Genomic DNA, 27204 nt, shown 5'->3' with positions numbered 1-27204 from the left:
ATAATTAATTAGAATGAATAAAAAGTTTATATCTTCAAAATCATTAAAAAATATATATATATCATCTCTCTGTTAATAAGAATTATTATTTCTAATTTCTGCACAACATTTAATTACTATTATAATTTTTGAAATTTTTCCCATCGAATTATTGTAAAAAAATGATTGTCGTATATCATAATAAATCAATTGTTTCGACACAAAAAAATGTATTACAGAGAAATATAGAAATCGGATTTTATACTTTGTTTATTTAAAATAAAAAAAAATATGTTATTTTTACTACTTGTGAATTTAATTTAATATAATACAAGACCAATTGTTTATATTATGTTTATTTACCTTAACATTTAATATTTAGTAATCAATTTCATATTACGAATATGAAATCAGTTTCTAAAAATAAAAAATGGATCCATATGGCAAAATATTTAATAATAATAATTTGCATATGACAGAATTATTTCAGCGCGAATGTAAAAGAATTTTTGATTGGTTAATTTTGAAATTACCGCTCAAATAAAATTCTATACACTAAACAAAAAAAAATTTTCTTTTTTTTTTGCAAAAATAATTTTACATTATTAATAAAATTATTTACTCGAAACAAATAATCTTTATTGCAAATAAATTAAATTATATTTAGAATAATAATTTTCGTAAATGAAGATATCATTCAAATATACTTCAATGATTATTAAACAATACCTTCATTGTCGCGCGCAGTCTCCGTTTACTATATATATCTATATTAAGCCAGGAAGTAACCAGCAGTTTAGTCAGTATCAGTTCCTCAATCCTCAGTCGACTCTCTACTCTCGAGTTAAACGTGTTCCTTTTTCCGCAATATATATATATATAAATCTATATATACATATATTGTTAAACCCAAAATTCAAAATCATGGCGCGAATCATATTACTGATATTCACTAGTTTAGCAGTGATTGGTAAGTGTTTTATTTCAAAGTAAAAATTAACGACAAATTTTTGTTTAAATTTAACTATTTTTAAAAATTTTTTTGAAAAATTACTATCATTAGTTATAAGAACTATAACTAATGTTATATTTAATATAACAATTGCAAAATGATTTTAAAAAATTATTTTTATCTTTTTTTGATACAATTACTATTAAAGATGTACATTTAAACAATTATTAATTTAATTATTTTAGATCAAATTTTTTAAATAAATAATTTTTTTAATAGAAAATTACGGTATTAGTTTTAAATTTCTTATATTTGTTTAAATAATAATTTATTAAAATTTAATAAATGTTAAAAATTTTAAAGAAATAAAAAGGCATGTTTAAAAAAACTGAATCCTTGAAAAGATATTACTTTAGCAGAATATTAAATTGATAAAATATTAATTTTGTATAGAATTTATTAAATTTTATTAAAATTAGTTAGTTTTTTTGAATTAAAAAAATTGTTATATTTATATAAGATCAAAAAAAACCTTATTCATAAATTAATATTATTATTACATTTTTATTTGTTTATAATTAATTTTTTAATGCAAAAGTTTAACAAAATGCTGGTTAGCTTCAATTTTTGGTAGCTTCAGTGATTTAGTAATCAAAATTTATCGAACAACAATTATTTTTGTTATTCATCTCTTATTAAGTTTAATGAATAATAAAAGTTTAATTAATTTTAACTTCAATTATTGATAATTAATTTTGTTTAATGTATATTAATTTCTCAAAAAAAAAAAATGGATTTCTTGTTATTTTTGAATATTTTTCAGTCTTTTGGTTTGTAATTGATTCGTTGGTTATATTGCTCATGCCCTTCTGACCCAGATAAGAATAATTTCCAGCCGAAAAAGCTGAATTGATGGATTTTTTTTTCTTTATAATGATTCTTCTTTTCGTTGATTATTAATTTCTGAGAAATGGTGGTGTGTTTTGTATGCGCGAGATGAATTTTTCGATGCGTGGGTTGAAAATTATTTTTTTTAAAACTTATTTCATTCACAACACGTGGGTTATATTGTATACATATGTGTATTTTACCGGAAGATAAAGACATGTTTATACCTTTTTTCGTATACTGAATGAAAGACAATGGTGTTTAAATATTGAATATTTCAGACTGCAGACACATATAAAGTAAAAATTAATTTTTTCAAGTTTCAAAAAATATATGTATAGATACTAGAAAATTATTTTGGAAATATTTTGAATTATATTATTCAACTAAAATATTATCATAAATTATAACATTAATGAAAGAAATTAATTTACTTTTTTGAAATGTATAATCTCACTATATATATATAATTCATTTATACCAGTTGATCCAAAGGTGGTTGACCCAATAAATTTGCGAGACAGTTCTTAATGTCATAAATTTTATATGATTTTATGAATAAAATATAAGGAAACTGCAAGAATCAATGTTCTAAAGTGGGAACTCAAATAAATTACTGAATTAAATTTTTATCGTATGAAAAAATTGAAATTGAAGTAAAAAAAAATTTTAATTTTCCTAAATTAATTAATCTTCATTTTATTAATTTAATATATTTTTTTTTATTATTATAAAATTAAATATATCGTTTTTTATTTTTGTTGAATATAAATTGAAAAACAATAGATTCTAATAAATTTTATTTTATAATTCACAAAAATTTATAATTTAAATTTAAATGAAATTATTTAATTTAATTTTGGTTTTATTCCATTGGGAAAAAAATATTTTATACAAAAATAATGTAAAAAAATTGTTTTCTAACAAAAAAAAAATAGTCACGACTTTCTTGAAAAATTTGTAAGATATCATTTCTTTTATGCGACAAAAAAAAAAAAGATAAACGTTCTCATAATTTCATTTTCGTTTTTTATGTACATACCTGTACATAAAAATTTTATACCTTGATAAAAATTGCATCCCTCTAGTTTCATCATTCCTTGACAAAAATAGATTTGCATCGTGTTCGTATTGGCGTACGTAATGCGAGTACAAAGCTAAACAAAAATAGTGCGAAAGTAAACATTTTTTTCTTTGACTCAAAGGAATATTCCGTAATCGCGCACTATTTCAAATCGAAGATATATATATAAATCCTTCTGATTCAATGTGAAACTGGAGAAAAAAATTAAATAAAAAAAATGTCACTCAATTTTTATTTTACAACACAAGTCTGACAATCGACAATTTGTCTAACAATATATTCATGGGGAAAAAAACGAAAAAAAATATCAATATATACATATATATGTTATACTATTTGCATAAGATAATGCGCACAAAAGGTAGTAGGCTGATAATCGCAAAATAAAAATTGTAAATTTTTTAAAAACATCAGAAAAAAAACTTCGTTTTTACTACTTTGAAAGTTACTACTTTGAAGTTTACGAGTTTATTTATTTAAACAAAACGTTGATTAATTTAAAAAAAAAATTCAATTTTTCGTTCGTTAGATATTATAATTATAAAATTATAAAATAAATTATAATTATTTTGTCCTCTCTCCCTTTAACTAACTCAAATTTTATATATGCTATACAAATCTGTTCGCTCTGGTTCTCCCCTTCGTTAGAAACTCTCTAAACCACTCGATGAATGAATTCACACCAGATGTTGGTAATAAGCCAGACTCAACAAAAAAAAAAAAAAAAAAAAAGCGCTATGCATTTTTCTAGACATTCTTTATATTTATAAAATCTGTGGAGAAAATCACTTGAACCTGTATAACAACCAAGGATACTCTTTTTTTTATTAATATTCTCTCTTGACCTATTTGTTTATAAAGTCTCTCAATTTTTCTCTAAAGTACAAAATAATATCATGTTATAATTTTCAAAAAAAAAAAAAAATTATTTTCAATTACTTTTAAGTTTTTGAAAATGTGATTTTTATCAGTAATACGAGAATTCTGGATATTTAAGATATCCTAGGGTTAACAGGAAAGCAGGATATCCATAGGATGTCTCAGAGATATCTGTTAGGGATAAAATGAAATAATAAATTCCACTTTTTTGACAAATATTGTTTTATGTTTAGTTTTTCTTTTTTTTGTAATTGTAACTCTGTACGTTAATGAATTATCGATGGACTTAATTGTCTCTAATGAAGTCCATGTCCTGTACATTTTCCTACAAAAGAAAGTTATCAATTGCCGCCGAGTGAGAAATGACTCACACACGAACAGCATGTGAATTTCACGTCCAATTGGCTAATTAATTTAGCCACTATAACACTCTGGAAAGAGAATTCATTTACGCTTCTTGAACCTAAGAAACTATTTTCTTTAAAGGTTAATTAAATTTAACGTCATTGTTAAAAAAAAATTAATTAATAAATAAAAGTTCAGACATTCCGATCAGATAGAAAAATAACTCAGGAAAAATAATTCTGATTCGTTTTTTGAAAAAAAATTGACCGTATCTGGTAGATACGGTATTTATTAAGATTTAATTATAAATTTTTCAATTTTTGTTTTATCATACAAATGTGAATTCGCGCATAAATTGACCTATCAAATTCATTGTCAAAAACAAAAGTAATTCATTCGTAATGTGTCAAAAGTTTTTTTTAATGGAAAAAAATTCCTTTTTTTTTAACAAACTTGGGTAAATTATATATACGCTTCAGTAGAACAAATTGAACGTTTGTTTCAAAGAGTTATTATAGGAAATAGTGGTAATCAATATTTAATTTATATGGTTAGTGAACACATATATTTTGTTAACTGTACTTGAACGCGATGATTAATATAGAAAAAGGTTTATTATAATAATTGTAAAAAATAAAAATGGTCCTTTTTAATCTGAAAATTATTTGCCTCGGGACTAAAGGCATAAACTTTATCAGAAAAGAGGTCAATGTTGTGCTATATAGATATAACTATATAGAACACCGAAATCCGAATATATTTCATCTAAAAATAGAATTTCACATTGGCATTGTAGTCCTAGATTTTGCAAATTCATTACCTAATATAGACATTATCAATTACAATTGTAAAAAATGAATTTTATTTATTTTATGTAGTTTATAAATAAGTTTAAAAATACCGTATCTACTCTAAAGTAACATTGATTGTTGAAAATTGTTTGTTAAAATTTTCTTCTTTTTATTTTAAAGAATTTTGTAAATTCTATAAATAGACATAAAAAGAATACATTGCTCCCTGAACAATCGATCGATTGTCTGTCAATTAGATTCCTTTGGTGTGTTCATCATTTGACCGAGGTCAGTTTGACACGTACCTGTGATTCTCATACCGGTAAATTCAACCTCAAGTGAATATTATGTGCAGCTTTGCGTGAAACAGATTCCTTCTGTATATTAAGTTTATAACGAAATTCTTTCTCGAGATAAAACTTTGTAGGCGTTATTTGAATATAGATATCATTCATAGTAAACACGAATTTTTTTGTTCAATCGACCGAAAATATTCTTAGGTCCCAGATATATTTTATTTCAATTTTTTTTAAGAAGATATTTAATTCAAATTTTTATGTTCAAAAAAAGTATAAATAGATTAAGAAAGAAAACAATTTTTTATATACAAAGAATTGTATTGTTATAAAATAAAATTTTATCATTCATTTGTAGAATGTAGAAAAAAATTTCGATTATAGAGGTCGAATCATCTCAATTCTCAGTAATTAAATCATAAATATTTTCTTTTCACAGAATTTGCCAAATCTAAGACAATTGAAGAACTTTTTCCATCAGTCATAAATAACAGTACATTGGTTACGTGGAAACTTATAAAAAATAATACAGAATTAATTGCTGCAGCGAATGATAGTGAGTATTTTCTTTCTAAATAATATATTATCATTATTATTACTTTTTTTTGTCTAATAACTGAAAAAAATGATGGTTGACTGATTTTACTTGATGAAATTAATATACAAAACCCTAAATAATCTGACGTGAATTACGTAACAATAAAAAAACAGGTGGATGGTTGTTATCGGTTTTCTGTCGATAACTATATACCTTTTTGCTCTCAACCCTCTATTTATAGAAATTTGTTTAAATCTTCTTTTTCTGACATTCAACTGGGATTATAAAATTTTTTCAACCATGTTAAATTCCTATAATTGTTTCTGATCATTCAGTTTTGTACTTTAGTTATAAAAAATATACGTTTTATAAACTCAAAAACACTTATTTTTAACTTCAATATACAACAATTTTTTATTATTATATAAATATTTTTCTATATTTTATATAATAAATATCATTATTATTTATTTATTATTTTCTCTAATTTTCTTTTTATTTAATAATTTTATTTAATATAGTTTTAATTTTTCCCTCCTCTTTTTCTTCAATAAAAAATTAAATGATCAAAAAAAAGTTTAAAATTTGTTTTAAAATATTGGAAAGAAGAAAAAAGTCTGATGATGTATAAAAAAAAAGGTTCACATTTTAAAAAGTAACATTTTAATCTTGGTCAAGTCTTTAGCAGACTCCCGTCACTGGTACCATCTTCAACGACAATCGATAGCGACCTCGACCCGTGTGCTCCACATGGTCTTCTCAAGTTACCCTTGACGATACCTATATGAAAATGGTTTTTATACGGCACGCGCAGAAATTTAAAAAAAAATATATATATATAAACAATGATAATAAGGTGCACTTTCACGAAACCTATTTTCTTAAAAAAAAACTATAATTGACAAACGAATTTATATTTTTCAATGTATAAAATACTCTTATATTTATATATTATCCAATGAATCTCGACTCAACATCGTTTATAATTTTGATGTCAATTTTATTCCGTAATTATTTTTTTTACGCAATTATAAAATTTTCATTTTTTTTTTATAGACAATTTAAAAGACTGGTGAAAAATTTTATTAAGTTTGCAAATGGAAATTTTATTCTATATATTTTTTGAAAGCATTTAATTATTTTCCAAATAAATAATTAATTGGCTAATTACGATTTCAGTTGAGAAGATTCAAATGAAAATTATAATTTAGTTAAAATGTTCATTGAAATGACTCTTGTTTGCGAGAGATCATAGAAATAGTTTAAACATTTTAATGAACTTTCTTGTTTCATAGTTATATAATAATAAAATAAATTTTCTATTTCAATATTCACTTTTTTCTTATTTAAAAAAACAAAAAAAAGAATCACCATAAAAATGACAGAATTAAAAGACAAATTTTCCACAGACAGATGATCCCTAATCCCATTTTCTCCTTTATTGTCGTCTCTACGTGCATTTTTATGGTTGCTTTTAACATCTTTATTACATGTTTCCGCAAAGTGAGGCTTCAATATGAAACAGGAGGCTTAACATTTTAAAGTAGATATACAGTTGAAAACTATTCGATTTCTGTTGAGTTTTAGTGATGGGGGTATTGTAAATTAAATAATTCTTGCAAAATATCAATTTTTGTTTTATATATATATTTTTTTTTTGAATTACAAACAAGTTAAATGACGATATCAATTTTTTGTCGATATTGTTGAGAAGAAGAGCATCGATCTTATAAAAATTTGGTTCACTAATGATTATAGACTTGCGCACTAAAAACTGACAAAGAAAGACTATGCAATTTTAAAAAATGCCACCTTCTTTATAGTCTCTTTTAAAGCCTCTCTTTCTCATCGATTTTGTGATTCTCAGGATTAAAAATTTCTTTTTAAACAGGTAAAGTTATGATGCTGAAAGCTAACGTTTACATAAAAGCAGATGGTAATGTTCCATCTATTGAAAACACTACAGATAAGGGCGATTTAAAACTTGATGATTTCCTCAAAAAAGTTGAAGAAAAACAAAAGGGTGCGAAACTGTACTTCAAAACTAATGATATTTTTAATAAAAGTATCGCAATTGTCAAGGCCTATGATACTAAAGTAAGTTGTGCTTTTTTGAAAAATTTGTTTAATATCTAAAAAAAAAAAGATTTGATGCTAAAACAATAGGAATAATAGGAATAGTAAAAAAATTCTAATTGATTTGCAATTTTAATAATGATTATTTTCGCACAGTTGGTTGGGCAAGTTTGGATCCATGCGGATGTATTTAAAGGACCATTTAAGCCAGCTGATGTGCTACCCGAAGTCGTAGATCCTACAAAATTAATTGAAAAACTAAATGGTGCTTCTAATTTTGTCATATCTCTTGGATGGACCTCTATGTAAGTTGATAAATCAAATATATAATTTATTAATATAATTGTATGTATTTAAAAGTCAATACAGATCAAATTTGAGGAATAAAAACTCTTAATAGTGACGTAATGATCAAAAGATATGTCATGACGTTAATTTTTTTTTAATGCATGAAAAAGATTCTTTTAAAAAACTTTAAGATAAAGAAATTAAAAAATGAGATAATTTATGAAAAAGCAATTAATTCTCACGATTTTTTTCAATGATTTTAGAGAAGGAAACATAGACAAAACCTATGGTGATATAAAATATACACCAGAAATGTTTGATAAAATGTTGGAACAAATCAACAAAATTAAAACAAATAATATGACAAATGTGATCATCTCAGTGAGAGCAGCTTTAGCAGTAAATGATATCGAAGTAATAAAAACATTTATGAAAAAAAATACTGATCTAAAATTGACGATTTGGTCCAAAGATGGTGATTTCGTCAATGAAGAAAAACTCTCGCAACTGATTTTGGATATAGGAGTTAATAAAGTTTATCTCGATATACCAAAAACTCTTATGGATAAATTGAAGTTTATATCAGTACCTAATGCTGCACCATCTTCTTTCTCTTCAAATATTGTTTTCACCTTTATGTCTTCAATTTTGTCGTTTTTATTTGTCATCCGGATGCTGTGAAGATAAAGGTGTTAGAAAATAAGTATAAAATTCACATCATGAATGATGCAGATGAAGATTGCTGATGATATGGACGCATACATCGGACAACGTCAGTTGCAGAATAAACGAAAGTTTCATTACTGAATGAAAAACCATCTACTCTCTGCATTATTATTATGATTATTACTATTATTATTATTATTTTATTCTTTTAAAATATCTTTCAATTCTTAACTAACAAAACGAGTAAATGTATTCTTTGAAGAAAATTTCAATTTCCAAACTTTATTTAAATAATTAAACGAAATTAAATAATTTAAAAAAAAACAGTTGATTTCTAACAAAATTAAATTCTTTTTTATATAGTCTAAATTCTTTATAAATAACATATTTTAAGGATTTAAATTTTATTTTGTAAAATTGAAAGAAATTATTAAATGTTTCATTAGTTTAAAATTTTTTTTTATTAATCTATTCATAATAAATTCTTTCATTAAATGGTGCAAAATCTTTAAAAAAAAAACTATTTTTTTAAATTCTTCTGCAAAATATATCTATATGTACTTATCAGTTTCCATAAACTTCAATTCCTAACGACACTGAAAAAAAAATTTATTTCACTTTAATAATTAATTATTTGACAGAAATAAATCACTGTTTTCAGTGCGTTAACTTTTCAAATGTGGTTTGTTCTTATTAAGACAAAATAGAATCAATGTGAAGTGGGTCATTTCAAAGACACATATATACAATTGAAAACAATTTCAATTATAATATTAAATTTTTCAAACTCATTTAACTTTTCTTTAATTAAATTTTCAAATTTAAATTAAATAAAATTAATTTTTAGCTTAAATTTGAAGGTTTAGTTATATATAAAAGAGTATAATTAAATAAATGTTAATTTGAAAAATTTAATATTTAAAAAAAAAATGTTTCAAGAGACGAATATAGTACTTATAAGTGTACATAATATTCAGCCACCTTTCGCTGAACGAACTTATATATTTTCAAACTTTGTGTCCGTTTTCAAATCTTTCCTTAATCCATTTTCAACACACCAGAGACTTACAGAATTTATTAATTATAATTAAAAATAAAATAGATCTTAAGGCAATTACTTGTGTATCCACGAATTCGTAAGGTTCCATTTTTAGATACTATATAATGAATAATTCATAAGAAAAAAAATTGTCTCCCCCCCAATTGTTGTTAATATTATAAATAATTTTTCCTCCATTTCGAGAAATATACAATTTAGAGATAAATGAATTTTGAACCTTACGAATTTGTGAAAACTATACTTTAAATTTGAATTAGTGAAAAGTGAGCTACTGATTCATATTAGTAAAAATTTTTACTAATTTTTAGTAATATATTACTATTTGATTTAGTAGTTTTTAATATTTTTATTAAAGTTTTAGTAAAAAGTGACTAAAAATTAGTGAAAACTAATTTAAATTAGTAGCACACTTTTCACTAATTCAGATTTAGAGAGATTGTTATATACATATTATATTATAAACTTTGAGTTTCTTTAAATAATTTGTCAATCAACTCAATCAATCCTTTAAATTTTAAACTTAATTTTGAAGTGACTGATGTGTTTAAACCATTCCAATGGAAAATTTACAATTTGCATTTGTTAAAACATTTCAAATTGCAATTTTACATTATTTTTGTACTTGATTATTACATATTATATAGTGATGACTATTTTTAAAATACTACATGATTGAGAATTTAGTTTGTATAAAGTTGATTCAATTTACCAACAACTCTGTTATTAAAATAATAATTAATGAAAATTGTTAAATTACAAATAATTTAGTATTAATAAAATGTTAAAAAGTCAAAATATTCTGTAAATGTCAAATTATTATTAACAATTCAGCACGCTGTGTTTGATAATGAATAAATAAAGTCATTTACGAATTACAAATTTTATTAATATCAATATCCCCTCTCTTAAAATCTTATTTTTCAACAAAAAAAAAGGACATTTTTTTTAAAACAAATACATAGAATGTTATTTTATCAGAAATATACATTTTAAAATTTTTATATGAACAATTTCAATCTTAAAGAAAAAAAAATTGTATTTTGAATGTATTTCTACTTCTTGTCATCAGGAGGCGCAAACCTGTTTTACCTTCTGCGCGATTGCTCTTTCGGTACTAGTTTATGTACATACCATTCTTGACAGATGAGTACAAAAAAATTTGTTTTTTCTTTAAAAAGAATACAAATTAAAACTTTTGGAACAATAGAATAACACAATAATCAATTTCTATTTGTCTGTAAAATTACATGTGAAACTTTGACTGATGTTTAATAACTGGTGAGTAGTTTTTCAAATTTTAAATAAAGATGCAAATCTAGAAAAAATAATTCTAATTTTTTGTTTGGATAACTGTTTAAAGACAGAAAAATATTGGTTAAATGTAACAAATTTTTGAATCTAAAATAATTTTGATATGATGATTCTATTACAAAAAAACAACTCAATTTGACACAAAGTTTATTTGATTAAATATCACAAAACACTATTTTCAATATATAGGTTATGTAAACAACTTTAGTTTATTATTTTACTTAATTATTGCAATTTAATTAATTAAGCTATTTTCTATTTTAGACTTTCGATATGTCTCGACGAAAAAATCAGAGACGCCGTAATATCGGCGAAGACACAAGAATAGCTGTGAATTTAACAATAAAAAAACTTTTAAATAATTCGGATCAAAAAGAATTGGAATTTCCCTCATCGTACACAGCTGAGGAAAGAGCATATATTCATGAACTTGCCAAAGATCTTGGATTAAAGTCAAAAAGTCGAGGGTAAGTTGGAGAAATTTGAAAAAAGAATTTTATAATCATTTTTTTAAATTATCCATAGATTTATATAATTTGATTTTTTTTTTAGAAAAGGAGCCAATCGATTCTTGACAGTTTATAAACGAGAAGGCTCTTCAATTGTACAAGCTGATGCTGTAATAAAATTACAGAAAACTTCGAAACAAGGAATTTATAGTTTAATTAATAAGTTTCCACTAGATAATAAAGAACGTCGTGATTTATTACCACCAACTGAAAGGGAACGAACCGTAGATTCCGAGAGTAAGTAATTAATTGAAAATTTGAAAAAGCTCAATTATAATTCTTTTATTATTTTAGGTAAAGATATAACAACGAAAATGTTAGGCCGATTAAATAACAGTATTCCACAAGTTCCACATTTACGAACAAATATGGAAGTTGTCAATTTTCGTAATTCATTAACAGTTCATTCAAAAAAAAATGAAATTCTTCGTGCAATTAATACAAATCAAGTTGTTGTAATATCTGGTGAAACTGGTTGTGGTAAAACAACACAAATACCACAATATATTTTGGACAATTGTCAACAGAAAAATCAAAGTTGTCGAATAATTTGCACTCAACCAAGAAGATTATCGGCAGTATCAGTTGCCGAACGAGTTGCATTTGAGAGAGATGAAAAAATTGGACAAACATTTGGTTATCAAATTCGTTTAGAAAGTCGTGTTGCGCCAAAAACATTACTCACTTATTGTACAAATGGAGTTCTACTTCGAACATTAATGGGCGGTGATTCAGCGTTAACTGTGATCACACATATAATCGTTGATGAGATTCATGAACGTGATAGATTTTGTGATTTTCTTCTTATTACATTGAAAGATGCACTAGTGAAATATCGTTCATTAAAATTGATTTTAATGAGCGCGACACTTGATGTTAATATATTCACAAAATATTTTAATAATTGTATGGTAATTAATGTTCCCGGGAGAATGTTTGATGTTGATACATATTTCCTTGAGGATATTTTAAAAACAACTGGTTACATGTCAAAGGAGATGCTCATTAAAAAGAAGGAGTTAATGACAAAAAAAGATCAACAAAAAGTATTGGATTTGTGGACACAAAAAATGCCACAGAACACTGAAGCCGGAGCATCGAATGCAAGAGCTGTATTACCATTGCCAATATCAGGAAAACAGGGTGAACCAATACCGGAAAAAGTGGAACTCGAACCATGGCTTAAGGAAGAAATGGATAAGGCAATTTCCGATGCATGGTTACAAGGCGGCGATGATCAATTCACACAACTTTTACATCTTATTCTCTCGGAGAATGTGTCTGTTGATTATCAGCATACAATGACATCGGTGACTCCATTAATGGTTGCCGCAGGTCGTGGTTGTTTGAATACAACCGAACAACTTTTGAATCTTGGGGCAAATTTGAAAATTCGAGCCAGCAACGAATGGACGGCTCTCGATTGGGCTAAAATGATGAAACAAACAGAATGCGCTGAATTAATTGAGGCGTATATGAAGACATATGATTGTTATCAACAGGAGAATGAAACATTACAAAAGGACGTTTCACTATCAATGGAAGATAAAATGTTACTCGATATTTATCATCATTCATTCAACGATGAAAATATTGATTATAATCTAATATTAGCCCTCGTTTCGCATATTCATTTAAAAATGCCTCAAGGTTCAATACTCATATTTCTACCAGGTTACGATGATATTGTAACAATGCGGGATAAAATTAACAGCGAAGCAAAATTAAATCAAGGTCTTCGTATTATATTATTTATTCTCCATTCGAATATGCAAACTAACGATCAGAAAAAAGTCTTTAAACCCGCAGCTCAAGGTTGTAGAAAAATTATTCTTTCGACAAATATTGCAGAGACAAGTATCACTATTGATGATATTGTCTATGTTATTGATTCGGGTAAAGTTAAGGAGAAATCGTTTGATGCAATATCAGGTGTTTGTATGTTGAGATCAAATTGGATTTCACAAGCATGTGCAAAGCAGCGTAAAGGACGAGCTGGAAGATGTCAGAAAGGTATCTGCTATCGTCTTTTTTCATCGATTCGTTATAATAATATGCTGCCAAATCAGACGCCGGAGATTTTAAGATTGCCACTTCAAGAATTGTGTTTATTTACAAAACATTTAGCTCCGCCAAATACACCAATTGCTGAATTTCTCGAGAGAGCATTGGAACCACCGTCAAATGTTGTAACAAGAAATGCAGTGCAATTATTGAAAACAATCGACGCATTAGATCCATGGGAAGATTTAACGGAATTGGGCAGTCATTTACTTGATTTGCCTGTTGAACCACGTCTTGGGAAAATGTTACTTTACGCTGTTGTTCTCAAATGTTTGGATCCGATTCTTACCATTGTTTGCAGTTTGGCTTATAAGTATGTCATTTTTATTACATTCTTTTATTTTAACTCTTTTTTTTGTGTGTGTGTTTTTTTTTGTTCTTTTAAGAGAATTTTACTAAATAGATTTTGAAATCTCTTTCGAAGGGATCCATTCATTCTTCCTAATCAACCGTCGCAAAAGCGGGCTGCATTATTGGCTAGGAAAAAATTTGCAGCAGGTACATATTCAGATCACATGGCAGTGTTGAGAGCCTTTCAAAATTGGCAGAACGCTAGAGCGAATGGATGGGAAAGGATATTTTGCGAAAAGCATTTTATCTCATCGGCTGTTATGGAAATGGTAGTTGGTATGCGAACACAACTTCTTGGACAATTAAGAGCATCGGGATTTGTGAGAGCCAGAGGTCCTGGTGATATTCGTGATTTAAATACTAATTCGGAGAATTGGGCTGTTGTTAAAGCTGCTTTAACCGCTGGTCTTTATCCAAATATCATTCGCGTTGACAGGGAACATTTTCAAATGCGAACACAGTATGTTTTGATCACTAATTAATAGTATCATATCAATATCATTTAAATTAATAGTTTCATGGTGATAGTGATTATATTGAATTTTCCCTCAAATTTCAGAAAAGAGGTTAAAGTTTATTTACATCCCTCGTCGACTGTTGGTGATTTTCCCCGATCGCCAAGAACAACTTCAGCACAAGCACGATCTGCAATTGTCGAATCTCTACCATGTGATTGGATGATTTATGAAGAGATGAGTCGTACCGGTCGTTTTTGTCATGTTCGAACTGTTACTTTAGTCAATCCAATAAGTGTTGTTTTATTCAGTGGTCCTGCAAGATTACCAATGGACGTGATTAATGAAGCTGAAAGTAAGACATCTTTTTTTTTATTTCTATTCTCTATTAAATATTTCTTATATTTCTTATATTGTGTTTTAGCATTGCCGGAAAGTGAATCAGATTCAGAGGTAGAGGAAGGACAAGAGGGAACGACAATTTTGAAATTAGACGATTGGGTTGTTTTTAAATTGGATCTTGAGTCAGCGCAATTGATTTTACATTTGAGACAAAAGTGGAATGCATTATTTTTACGAAGAATGAAATTTCCAAATAAAACACTTTCACAACAGGATGAACAAGTTATTAAAACAATTGTTTCTGTTTTAACAAATCAAGAGCAAGCACATGGACTTCAACAACCTTCGGGTATTGGAGTAAGGCCTCGACCACTTATTGTTGATTATTATCCAGTCAATGCAAGAAGATTTGATGACTACGAAGAGGTGAGTATCACTTATTATTTGAATTATTAAATTTTCTATACCTGTGATTTAAAAGAATTAAAATTTCTTTCTTTTCAGCGCAATTTTTAAATCACTTCATCAACAATCATTTAGCAGTTGTAAGAAATTTTTTATATGTAAAGAAAAGTAATTTCTAACAAGAATACTTAAGGAAACTACTGATATTTAAAATAATATTGATGTTTCACGTTATCGCGGCTCTAATCTGTTTGTTGGGTGAATTTAAATTATACAATTTATAACTGCACATGTTTAGAGTGATATAAAAGTATTTTTAGTTTATATTTGATATTTAATAATGTTACTATTAATAATGAGAGAATTTTCTTTTTTGTTTGAAATATGTGATATTTGGTTAAAAATAGTTTAATTTTTCATTTATATGATATTTAAATCTTCAAATTGTATCTAGTTTGCATGAATGCATGAATGAAAGTCTTGAATTATTAAAATTTTGCTTATATGTTGAGCTTATGAAGTAATTTATTTAAAAATAATTATAAAAAATAAATGATTAAATTACGTTTTGTGAAATTTGTTTTTTTATTGTCCTTTCAACTCTATAAAAATTAATTTTTTGTTTTTTATTTCTTAAAACTTAAGTAAAAGATTCTTTGGTTATTTCAAACTGTCTAAATGAAGCAGACGATAAAATCAGCTGAATCGCACTATGATGTAACAACACTGTCAAATGGCTCAATTTAATCTTAGGAATTGTAGATACAAAGTCCAAATTTCCATCACTATTAAAAATTACATAGATTTAAACTAAAGTAAAAAAGGATAAAATTTCTATAAAGTGAAAATTTTTCTCCAAATTGAAGAAATCCTTTATTATAATTAAAGTGTCACTCATTCAATTATTTTAAAAAAAGCACGTGTGTTTATTTTGTTGTGCGCAGATATCAAAAATTGTAAAAATATGTATTTATTTTTACCTTAAAGAAATTAAAATGTTATTTATTGCTCCTTCTTTTTTACGACAATCAACAAGTGTTAGTAAATGTTTTAACAAAACAAAACAATCTGTAATAAAACCTAACCTTATTTGGCTGCTCCGTTTTAAGTCAACAGGTATGTAGAATAATAAATTATAATACAAATAATTATAAATAATATATTTATTAAAAGGAAAATTTTAATTTTTGCAGATCAATCATTAGTTACTATAAAAGATGTTGTCAAAGTTGTAAAACCAGCAAAAAATCCAGAATACGTACCTAGAAATTATTGTGAGTAAATAAATAATTAGAAAATATAGGAAAAATTTGACATTCTTTTTATTAAATTAAATATTAATGTAAAAATATGTTTAAAAAAATTGTTATAGTAAAGGAACCGAGTCAGGAAACATTAAGGCATTTAAGATGGATGTTACAGAAAGATATTTTAGGACAGGATATGTTTTTAATGGGAGCGCCTGGTCACAGAAGACGGAATCTCGCTTTAGCTTATTTAGAATTAATAGAAAGAGAAGTAGAATTTATTGCCTTATCACGCGATACAACCGAAGCTGATCTTAAGCAGAGAAAAGAAATTGAAAATGGAACTGCAAATTATCATGATCAAAGTGCAGTAAGAGCTGCTATTAATGGGCGAATTTTAATTCTAGAAGGTATTGAAAAAGCAGAAAGAAATGTTCTGCCTATTTTAAATAATCTTTTAGAAAATAGAGAAATGCATCTTGAAGATGGAAGATTTCTTATACCAGCTTCACGTTATGATAAATTATTGAAGGTTTGATTATAATTACAATTAATTTTGTTTAATTATTACAATTTTGTAGTTTTGTGTTTTCAATTGAATTTAAAAATCTTTTTTTTCTTAGGAACATTCTCAGAAAGAATTAGATTTTTGGAGATTAGTTCGAGTTAGTGAAGATTTTCGAGTAATTGCTTTAGGACTTCCTGCGCCTCGTTATTCTGGTCATCCTTTAGATCCACCGCTTAGATCAAGATTTCAAGCAAGACATATTCCACCACCAAGTTTCGAGGTAACTTTCTATTTTTCTAAATTTATGATATGAATTTTTGTTTTATTTTTATAAATCAAACAAAAAATTATCATTAAGTTAGATAAAATCATGCAGTAAATTTTACATTTCACCTTGGGGAAAAAAATCCAATCAAATTTCTTATATTAGGGAAATAGCGATTAATTCCATTAAAAGTTTAACATCATTCTTGTTAAATAAACGAGGTAGTTAAAATAAATTATATCCGTGACAGTTCCGAAATTCCTGGAGAAAATTAGCTTTCAGCAGTAAGGTACTTTAGATTTAAACGATTGAGGACAATCGTGCAAATAGTTAATAAAAGTTTTACTCCGATTTTAACTATATAATATGGAGAATAGATTTGGCTTTCGGTGTTAAATACAAATTTCGCACATCCCCTCCGAGAGATTTGTTTCCAAACGTATACGTATGTAAAGTAGATTTTGTAGCTGCGCGCGATGGTCACCAGACAGTGGTTTGGATCGCGTGCTTCAAATGGCAGTCACCATTCCCGTCTTCCTGGTCGCAGTCGATACGTTTCATTTTTCTCCTCCTCTATCGCTGTTAAAATATCTAAGTCTTCAATTTTTAACTTTAAAAAAATCACGGGCGTTCTTCCTTTTACTGTTTTTTAATTTCAAAAAAAAAAAGAGTGCAAAAAAAACATGAAAAATAATCCCTTTATAATTAATTATTAAAAATGAATTAAATAAATTTACAAAACTATTGAATTATTTACTAAATGATGTAATAATTATTCAAAAATTCAAAAAGAATTTTTTTTCTATTTTAAATATAGAATTTAAATTCAAAATTGACACAACATTGAAAAAAAAATTTTAATTTTGTTTTTCAAATAATTTAAAAATTTTTGAATTTGAAAAAGTGTCGTTAAGATAATGCCGCCAATTTGGTCCTCATCAGAAAGACCAATTTCTGTGAGAACAATTTGGGTGGATGGAATTCGACACGCTATTCTTTCTCACGATGATCCTTTCTTGAATATTAAATCACGTAGACGACCACAAACTTCAGTCACGAAGGAAAAAATTTATCCTGTTAAATACGAGCCATACAAATCAAATTCAGAAGGATTGAATAATTGCTTTTTGAAATTGAGAATTGTTGTAGAAAAATCGGAAAAACTTGAGGAGAATTTAATTCGAACACAATCTGCGCCTTGTTCACAAAAATTCACAAATAATAATTTTAATCTATCCAAAAATATTAATAAACAACAAATCACCAATTTTTCATACGAAGATGATATTTTTCATTCAGAAACAATTTTAAATTTAAGAAAAACAATTGACAATGTTTTTCATAATGACATAAATTCATTAAGAAAAAATCTCAATTTCTCAAGAGAAGAGGAAACTGATTTTGATGACTTCATCACTAATCATAGATGTGAAAAAAATCATTCAAATCCATTATCGGAGAAAATTCTTCAATGGCTAGATCTCTCGGGAAATTCTCAAGATTATCAAGACGTTGAAAAAGAAGAATCATCAAATGAAGATAATTCTGAAGTGAATTTTAGTCAAAAGAAAATTTTAAGACGACGTGAAAATTTAATTTCAATTCCAATTCAGAGTTATAAATTGGAAGAGGCGGAAAAAGAGGACGAAACATTGAAGAGAATAATGAAGAAGAGACTTTTTAAAATAAAAGATACAAATCATGATTCTTGTATTTCGCAGGATTATGAATCAAATTTTAATGAATTTTATAAGGAAGTAAAACATTCAGAGGAAATAGAAACACATGAAACTGTAGAGAGGAAAATTATTTGGTGTCCACCGGGAAAAGTTCAATTGCACATTTTTCTACCATCATTAAAAATAGAAAGATATTCATCACAAGAATCTTTAATATGTGATTAAATTTCTCACGGGAGAAATTTTTTATTTTTTTGTTTGTTTGTTTGTTATAAATAATGTAAAAAGGAATTTATAATATTTATTAATTATAGTATATAATTGCTTAATTGAAAAAATAAATAAACTTATCAAATTAAAGTGAAATTATAAGACTTCGCATTTAACAAAGAAATTCAAAGTTTGGAATTATCAAAAACTGACAATTAATTGCCAGGTAATTTAATTAGTTTTATTTTTATAAAAAAAAGTTAATGAAATGTTAAAGGACATTCTTACTATGATTTATTAAATTCTAATAAAGTTTTTCTTGAATTATATTTATATATTACATATGATAATTTATTTTGTTTTACAATTTCTTTTTAGCAAAATAAGTTTCTTTGCTCTTTGGTGCCAGTAAGGGATATCGTGATATTTCACGCGTACAAATCATGCGATTAGAAAAGTTTTTGTCATATAAAATTAGACTCTAATTTTATTGTCACGTCTTCTTTTTGTTTTCACGGTTTTTAAATTTTTTGCATTTCATTTAACTTCATTCGTTTTTTCAACTGAAATATTTATATTAATCTGTTCATCCATCTGTCTGAAGACAGATTATTGTTTTCTATCGTTGATGAAAACAATAAAATCATAAAAAGAAATAATAATAATAATAGAAATAAAAAAATTGATTTTTAATTATTATTAATTAATTGGACTTTGAAATATATAGTAAAAAAAAAGAAAATTTGTGTCATTTTTCAGTAAATAAGGTGTTTTTGGCATGCGGTAGACTCAGGAAATTACTTTCCACAAATCGCGTGTCTGTGTCAGCTAATGAGTCGGCATATATCTTTTTTTACTATGAGATTATAAGGGAACTTTTTTTTTCTCTTTAAGAAAATCTGTAAAACTTTGTTACGTCTTCTTATTGTTATGGCGTGCAAGAAATGGAAGGTTTCAAAATTTTAAGACTTTAAATTGTTATTTTAATATTTTACCAATTAAATTATTAATGACTGTAATTATCCCTTTCTTCAAATTGAATAAACAAGTAAATGATTTTTTATTTATTCAGATAAATTAATTATTAAAGATTTAATTAAAAAAATATAATATCGATTTTGAAGTCTATTTTTAATTTTAGAAACTAATTGAAAAAGAATGAAATTACTTTTTTCTGTTAAGAATATAGAAATTGCAAAATCGTTTGGAAATTTAAAGTTTCTAGGGATTCGAGTGGTTTATATAATGATCATCTATTTGATGATAAAGGCAATTCAAGTCAAAAGTTTCGATGGAAATGTAGCAATTTCAAGGGTTCGTGTCGAGAGGTAGTAATTCATTGCGGCTCACTGGTGTGAAGAATGGCTCTTGCTGTTAATCACTTTGGAAAACTATTTGGCACAAATTGGAGAGAGTGAGAGAAAGAGTCATTCACCAATCGCGAATTAAAAGCACTAGAAACTTTTATATTTTTCTAATTTTAATTGAGAATCTTAAATTTCTATATAGGATTCAAATTTTTCTTACTTTATCTAAACATTTTTTTTTAATACGATTTTCTAAAAATAAAAATATTTATATGTAAATAACATTTTAAGAACTTTCTTTTTTTTTTAGGAACAATTAGAAGAAGTGAAAAGATTAGCTCCAAATGTTGATCCTGGCAAATTATCACAATTTCTCTCTTGTTGTCATGCTCTTGCCACTAAAGAAGCTCTAAATTTAGGACTTCCGGATTTTCCTCTGGACAATGTGACTTCCGCTGCATTTATTTTGGTATTTATTTTATTTTTAATGTAATATTATTATTATTTATTTATTTTGGTAATGAAAGAAAAATATTCCTAATTTCCAGTTTCTCTAAATCGTAATAATAAATTGAAATTTTATTTTAGGAGAATTTTCCAAACACAAGTGTCTTTAATGTATTTTATAGATATTATCCCTATAAATTATTTTTGACTAAAGAGGGAAAAACTGCTGTTGAAGATATTCTACAGACATTTGGTGTTTTGGATAATAAGGAAGACAGTAGCAATGTAAAAGATATAAAATTATTAGATAGTACAGCACAAGTTTCAATTAATTCAAATGGAGATGAAACCGTTTTTAATGTAAAAAAAATCAAAAAATTTTTATTATAATTTATTTTAATGTATTTAATTGATTAAAATTATTTTTAAAAAAATGAAAATAGGTTCCAGCAGGTTCTGGAAAATGTAAAAAATCATTGGAATGGTTTATAGATACACATTATCAAAATTCATTAATAGCTAATATGATGAAGACACACTTGGCTCTAGATTGGTGTCTTGTTGGACCAAAAGGTTGTGGAAAATCTGCAACAGTTGCAAAATTAGCAAATTTACTTGGTTATCAAATTGAGCCAATAGTTCTTTATCAGGTAAGATAATATTTGATATTTTCGACAAAAAGAAAATTCGAAATAAAAAATTATTTTTCAGGATATGACTTCGAGGGATCTTATTCAGCAAAGAACAACTTTACTTAATGGTGATACTGTTTGGAAAAATTCAGTTTTAGTTACAGCCGCACTTGAAGGAAAATTAGCAGTATTAGATGGAATTCATCGAGTTCATCCTAGCACTTTGGCTGTTATTTACAGGTAATTAAAAAAAAAAAACAAATTTCAATTTCTAGCTTATTAAAAATAAATGAAACAATAGATTAGTGCAAAATCGAGAATTACAAATGCATGATGGAAAGCGTTTAATGGCGGCTGAACATTATGATGCGATTAAAGAAAAATTTCAAAAAACTGACGACGAAATGAAAAATTCAGGAATTTTAAAAATACATCCAGCATTTAGAATTATCAGTTTAGCAGAGCCGCCAATATTAAATAGTTCTGCTGGTCAATGGTTAAATTCAGAGTTACTCAGTCTTTTTCTATTTCACGAAATGAGACCATTAGACAAGACTGAAGAAATTCATGTGATTCGATCAAAGGTAATTTTTGCAAATTAGTGATAAATTAATATTTCAATAATAATAATAACAAAATTTTCAGTACGGAGAGCCAAGCAATGATCTTTTGAAAATAATAGAATTAGCTCATGTTTTACGTTCTTCGAGTGATCCAACACTACAATCTTTATCAAGTTCATTAAGCACCAGACAATTGTTTAGAATTGCAGCAAAAATGCACAAATTTCCAAAAAGCGATGCCTACGATACAGTGCAACGTGCATGTTTAGCTCGTTTCTTACCATTATTAACAAAACAAGCATTGGAAAATTGTTTAAAAAAATTGCAAATCCTTCCTAAAAATGAAAATTTTAATGAGGAAATAATTTGCAATGTAAATGAAGAAAATTTGACAATTGGAGAAACAACAATGAAACGATATAAAACAAATGCATTGACTAAAATTCCAGATATTCTCTTTTATAATGTACCACAGCATTTACATCTTCTTGAGAATTTATTGCAAGACTTTAGTTTGGGACAAAATTTATTATTAGTTGGTAATCAGGGAGTTGGTAAAAATAAAATTGCCGATCGTTTACTTCAATTAATGAATAGACCGAGGGAATATATTCAATTACATAGAGATACAACTGTACAAACATTAACGATACAGCCAATGGTTAAAAATGGTGTTGTTGTTTATGAAGATTCACCACTCGTTCAGGCTGTTAAATTTGGACATGTATTGGTTATCGACGAGGCCGATAAGGCACCGACACATGTCACCTGTATTTTAAAGGTATTTATTATTATTATTATTATTGTCAATTTTTAAAAATTTATTTTTTTCCAGACCTTAGTCGAATCTGGAGAAATGATTCTATCGGATGGAAGAAGAATAGTTCCGTATGATCAATTTGGAGAAAATACATCCGATTTGATAGCAATGCATCCAGATTTTAGAATGATTGTTCTTGCCAATCGACCTGGTTTTCCATTTTTAGGAAATGATTTTTTTGGTGCATTGGGCGATTTATTTAGTACACATTCTGTTGATAATCCATCGGTTGAAAATGAAATAAAATTATTAAGACAATATGGTCCTGATGTTGATGATAAAATAATTTATAAACTCGTTAAAGCTTTTGGTGAATTAAGAAGTATGGCTGATCAAGGACTTGTTTCATATCCTTATTCTACCAGAGAAGTTGTTAATATTGTTAAACATTTACAGGTTGGTAAAAAATTATTTTTAGTTTAGTAATTTATTAGTTTAATTTATTTAGATTTTTTAAACTAAAATTTTTCTTTAATTTCAGAAATTTCCTAAAGAATCTTTAAACAATGTAGTGCAAAATGTATTCGATTTTGATCGATATTCACCAGAAGTGTTTGATACATTGATCTCTGTTCTTCATAAACATGGAATTCCAATTGGAACAAGTTTGAAAAATGTGGCATTAGCCAAAGAGTAAGCACAAAATGGAAATAATGGAAAATTATTATTATTTAATTACTTTTATATTGTGTATAAAATGATTTTTCTAATAAATACAATGAGTAAAAATAAGATTGTTTATTCTTTCAGAATTCCTTTGCCAAAATTAAAATTCCATGGTAATTGGAATATTTTGAATAAAAAACAGAGAACAATAGCTGTACAGGAGAGATTTGCTAAAATGAAATCAATTGGTGGGCAAAAAGAGCGTTTACATCTTTTAGATAAAATAGAAGCTAGATCAGCGTGGTTTACCGAATTATTGAGTTATTGGACAATACCGATTAATAATACAGGAGTTGTTTCTGCATTAGCAGTCACGAAGGGATCAAATGGAGTTGATAAATTTCACGTATTAACTACTAATCCACTTTCAATTTTTACCATGACTAGAGAATCAGAATATATTCAAGAAATATCACTACAAGGTTTAATAACTCCCATCAGGGGTAATAAACCCCTTTATACAATTGCATCGGATAAAAATGGAAATCTAATTATTCACGAAGGAACGGTAAATAATAAAATCTAAACAATATTTATTTATATTTTATTCTCATTTTCTTTTTTTCATTTACAGTCTAATACAATACTCTCAGTTAATTTGGAGGAAGGAACAGTTAATAATTTACAATTATCTTCTTCGTTCATGGATCATAAATTTTCCCAGGTTTTTCGAAATAAAGAAATTATTTGGCAATTAAAATCAGATTTATTAGTTTCCAATGATCGATTGATTTTATTTACACCAGATGATAATAAAATGGAAATTGTTAATTTAGATACAATGATTGTTTATTCAATGAATTTTCCATTTCCAGTGGAATCTATTTTAATCGCTTCTGAAGAAAAATGGTTAATTCAATCTAATTCAAAGAAAAAATATTTATTAGTTAAATCATTGTCTGATAATCCTTGTCCTAATGTTTTGAAAGAAATTGAAGAAACTCCGTTAGAAATAGGCGATTTTTTGTCCTGTGGCAAAGAGAGTCTTCGTGAAGATCATCTTAGTAATGCATTAAAACAGAATATTGATTCACCAAATAGAATTTTAGTTTCTGATAATAGTTTTGCGACAATTATCGTTGGATTTCCGGAATTAGATAGTGCAAATGATGTCTATCATTGGCCACGTGATAAGAGAATGAGAAATTCTGCTCAACCAATTATTACCGATCGTGGACAAATTGTTCGTACAATTTCATCAAATTTTGTACCAAAGGATATTTTTTCCAATGGAAATAAGGCTTATTTTGAAATTGTCGATACTTTTAATCATAAAGTTAGATATCTTCCTATACCACAGTGAGTTTTGAAATAATATTTTTTTTCGAAGTTAAATAATTATTAGTGATAAAAAATTGTTTTTTTTGTTTCATAGACCAGTGAATGTATCTCCAGTGACACAATGGCTTTATACAGAGGAACTTCCAATTTATTCGGCATTGACTTCTAATGATGGTCTTGTGACAGTTGATGCAGGTGGTTGTGTTCGACTATGGGAAACTTCTTTGATAAATATTGAAAAATCTTTAGGTGAATGGAGAAAAATGGTAGGAGGTGATGAACAACGTTTACAATTGACTAAGGAAAGATATTCAGGTTTGGATGTCAGTGGACCAAAACATGGAAAAATTGATCATAATAATGATCCTCACGTTGGTGGAAATACATGGGCTGGTGGTACCGGAGGTAATAATAATAATGTTCACATTTATTTTTTTTTGAATTTCTTTTAAATTCTATTTTTAATTTTAGGAAGAGATACAGCTGGTCTTGGAGGTAAAGGAGGACCCTATCGTTTAGATGCTGGCCATACAGTTCATCAATTGAGTGACGAAGAGAAAAATGCAGTTCCTGAACATATTAAAAAAGCGGCTCGCGAAATGGGATTAAAAGCCTTTAAGCAACGATTAAAGGACATACGAATGAGTGAATATGATCATAAACTTTATAGTCAATACAGTGATGCAGTACGAAAAGAAGTTCAAGCTTTGAGAGTCATTTTAGGTACTTGAGAAAATTAATTTTAATTACAAAAGTAATTTTAATTAATAAAATATAGATTAACGAACTGTTTTTTTTTAAATTGTTGATGAAAATCAGGAAGTCTTCAAGCAAAAAGTAATGAACGACAATGGTGGAGGCATCAAACATCAGGAGAATTGGATGATACAAAATTAATTGAAGGATTAACTGGAGAGAAAAATATTTATCGAAGAAGAGCTGAGAAGGAGCCAGATATTGGTGCTCCACAATTAAAACCAAAACGATTAAAATTAGTTGTTGATGTTTCTGGTAGTATGTATAGATTCAATGGATATGATGGTAGACTGGATAGAGAAATGGAAGCTTGTGTTATGGTTATGGAAGCTTTTAATGGATATGAGGAAAAATTAAAATACGATATTGTCGGTCATTCTGGAGAGGATTATCATATTGCTTTTGTTGATCATTTACAACCTCCTGTTGATAATAAACGAAGATTAGAAGTAATTAAGGTACGTTTACAAAATTAACTGAAAACTATTAACAATAATTGAAAATTTAATTTATTTAATTGTTTCTCTTCATGAAATATGTAAATTATTATTTGTTTAGACAATGCATGCTCACTCGCAGTTTTGTATGTCTGGGGACAATACACTTGAGGCAACGCAACACGCGATTGCTAGTTTGTCGAAGGAAGATTCGGATGAATCAATAGTTGTTGTACTTTCGGATGCAAATTTAGAACGTTATGGAATTCCTCCTGAACGATTTGCTAAAGTTCTTGTTTCAAATTCAAATGTCAATGCTTACGCAATTTTTATTGGTTCATTGGGAAATCAAGCTGAAAGGTAATATATATGATTCTTTTTTTTTTGTTACTATTTGTATTAAAACGAAAAATTAAAATTTATTCATAATATTAATTAAAATTCAAGATTTAAATTTTATGGTTTAATTTACAGATTGATGAAAAAAATGCCTTCGGGTAAAGCATTTGTATGTATGGATTTAAAGAATATTCCCCGAATTTTACAGCAAATATTCACAGCTTCCGTTTTAAGTACATCTAAATCGAATAATTAACTTTATGTAAATAATAATTTTTAAAAGAAAATAATTCTGTGATTTTTAATCATTAAATAAAGTGCGTGTAAATTTTTTTTTATCTATAATGGAAATTTACTAATGTTGAAAATTTTTATATATATTAAATCATTACATATAATAGTAGAATTGAGATCTTTAATTTTTTTTACTTGAATGTAAAATAAAAATGAAATAAATTAGAAATTGAAGAAAAAGAATTGCAGAAAGCAAAATTTAAAAATTATATTATGTTACATGAGTAGTAAAATTCAATTTTAGTCAGACAGAACTGTTAAAAATTGAGTAAATAATATTATCAGTAGTAAAACCATATTTTGGTCAGACATGAAGTTTCAAATTAGTTAAGTTTATTTTATTGATACAATAAAAGTAAAATTTATGTAGACATTTTCGTTTAGATTACATTAAATTTTATAGTTTAAGTAGTAAAATTTAAATTTTAGTCAGTCAGAAACGTATACAATAAAAATAATTTTATTGGCAGTAGT

The 27204-nt window shown here is 26.6% G+C and overlaps 3 protein-coding genes across 4 annotated transcripts; all 3 read left to right on the top strand.

The window, feature by feature from the left end:
* The first annotated feature begins 767 nt into the window (after positions 1 to 767).
* LOC127278445 (protein FAM151B) lies at positions 768 to 10721 on the top strand. Its single transcript, XM_051300177.1, has 5 exons — positions 768 to 949; positions 5654 to 5770; positions 7644 to 7849; positions 7985 to 8133; positions 8380 to 10721. Exons 1-5 carry the CDS (start codon positions 904 to 906, stop codon positions 8795 to 8797), a joined length of 936 nt encoding a protein of 311 aa, XP_051156134.1. The 5' UTR covers positions 768 to 903; the 3' UTR covers positions 8798 to 10721.
* Positions 10722 to 10950: 229 nt separating this feature from the next.
* LOC127278444 (3'-5' RNA helicase YTHDC2-like) lies at positions 10951 to 15846 on the top strand. 2 transcript variants are annotated; one of them, XM_051300176.1, is made up of 8 exons: positions 10951 to 11120; positions 11418 to 11620; positions 11706 to 11899; positions 11957 to 14039; positions 14151 to 14537; positions 14637 to 14887; positions 14957 to 15300; positions 15356 to 15846. In XM_051300176.1, the coding sequence occupies exons 2-8, from the start codon at positions 11427 to 11429 to the stop codon at positions 15359 to 15361; spliced, it is 3459 nt and encodes a 1152-aa protein (XP_051156133.1). In that variant the 5' UTR covers positions 10951 to 11120; positions 11418 to 11426; the 3' UTR covers positions 15362 to 15846. The 2 variants fall into 2 exon arrangements, with proteins under 2 accessions (XP_051156133.1, XP_051156132.1); XM_051300175.1 differs by having other exon boundaries at positions 15379 to 15845.
* A 130-nt stretch (positions 15847 to 15976) lies between these two features.
* LOC127278443 (von Willebrand factor A domain-containing protein 8) lies at positions 15977 to 26774 on the top strand. The gene is made up of 19 exons (XM_051300174.1): positions 15977 to 16395; positions 16473 to 16553; positions 16652 to 17058; positions 17150 to 17314; positions 20806 to 20964; positions 21084 to 21302; positions 21386 to 21592; positions 21654 to 21814; positions 21876 to 22158; positions 22220 to 22918; positions 22973 to 23353; positions 23439 to 23590; positions 23708 to 24131; positions 24198 to 24922; positions 24999 to 25309; positions 25376 to 25627; positions 25724 to 26118; positions 26219 to 26457; positions 26572 to 26774. The coding sequence occupies exons 1-19, from the start codon at positions 16275 to 16277 to the stop codon at positions 26690 to 26692; spliced, it is 5502 nt and encodes a 1833-aa protein (XP_051156131.1). The 5' UTR covers positions 15977 to 16274; the 3' UTR covers positions 26693 to 26774.
* Positions 26775 to 27204: the final 430 nt, after the last annotated feature.

The sequence above is a fragment of the Leptopilina boulardi genome, unplaced genomic scaffold, assembly GCF_019393585.1.
Source record: "Leptopilina boulardi isolate dan_hultmark-lab unplaced genomic scaffold, ZJU_Lbou_2.1 LbouV2_202, whole genome shotgun sequence".
Taxonomy (NCBI): Eukaryota; Metazoa; Arthropoda; class Insecta; order Hymenoptera; family Figitidae; genus Leptopilina; species Leptopilina boulardi.
Note: the sequence above shows the minus strand (reverse complement) of the source record. Positions and strands in the feature narration are given on the sequence as shown.

Coding starts and splice junctions, on each gene's coding strand:
- LOC127278444 (XM_051300175.1), top strand. CDS start 11,427: ATGTCTCGACGAAAAAATCAGAGACGCCGTAATATCGGCGAAGACACA. Junction 11,621..11,705: donor TTAAAGTCAAAAAGTCGAGG/GTAAGTTGGAGA, acceptor TTTTTTTTTTAG/AAAAGGAGCCAATCGATTCT. Junction 14,040..14,150: donor GTTTGCAGTTTGGCTTATAA/GTATGTCATTTT, acceptor TCTCTTTCGAAG/GGATCCATTCATTCTTCCTA.
- LOC127278445 (XM_051300177.1), top strand. CDS start 904: ATGGCGCGAATCATATTACTGATATTCACTAGTTTAGCAGTGATTG. Junction 950..5,653: donor CACTAGTTTAGCAGTGATTG/GTAAGTGTTTTA, acceptor TTCTTTTCACAG/AATTTGCCAAATCTAAGACA. Junction 8,134..8,379: donor TCTCTTGGATGGACCTCTAT/GTAAGTTGATAA, acceptor CAATGATTTTAG/AGAAGGAAACATAGACAAAA.
- LOC127278443 (XM_051300174.1), top strand. CDS start 16,275: ATGTTATTTATTGCTCCTTCTTTTTTACGACAATCAACAAGTGTTAGT. Junction 21,303..21,385: donor GAGATGAAACCGTTTTTAAT/GTAAAAAAAATC, acceptor AAATGAAAATAG/GTTCCAGCAGGTTCTGGAAA. Junction 22,919..22,972: donor ATGTCACCTGTATTTTAAAG/GTATTTATTATT, acceptor ATTTTTTTCCAG/ACCTTAGTCGAATCTGGAGA.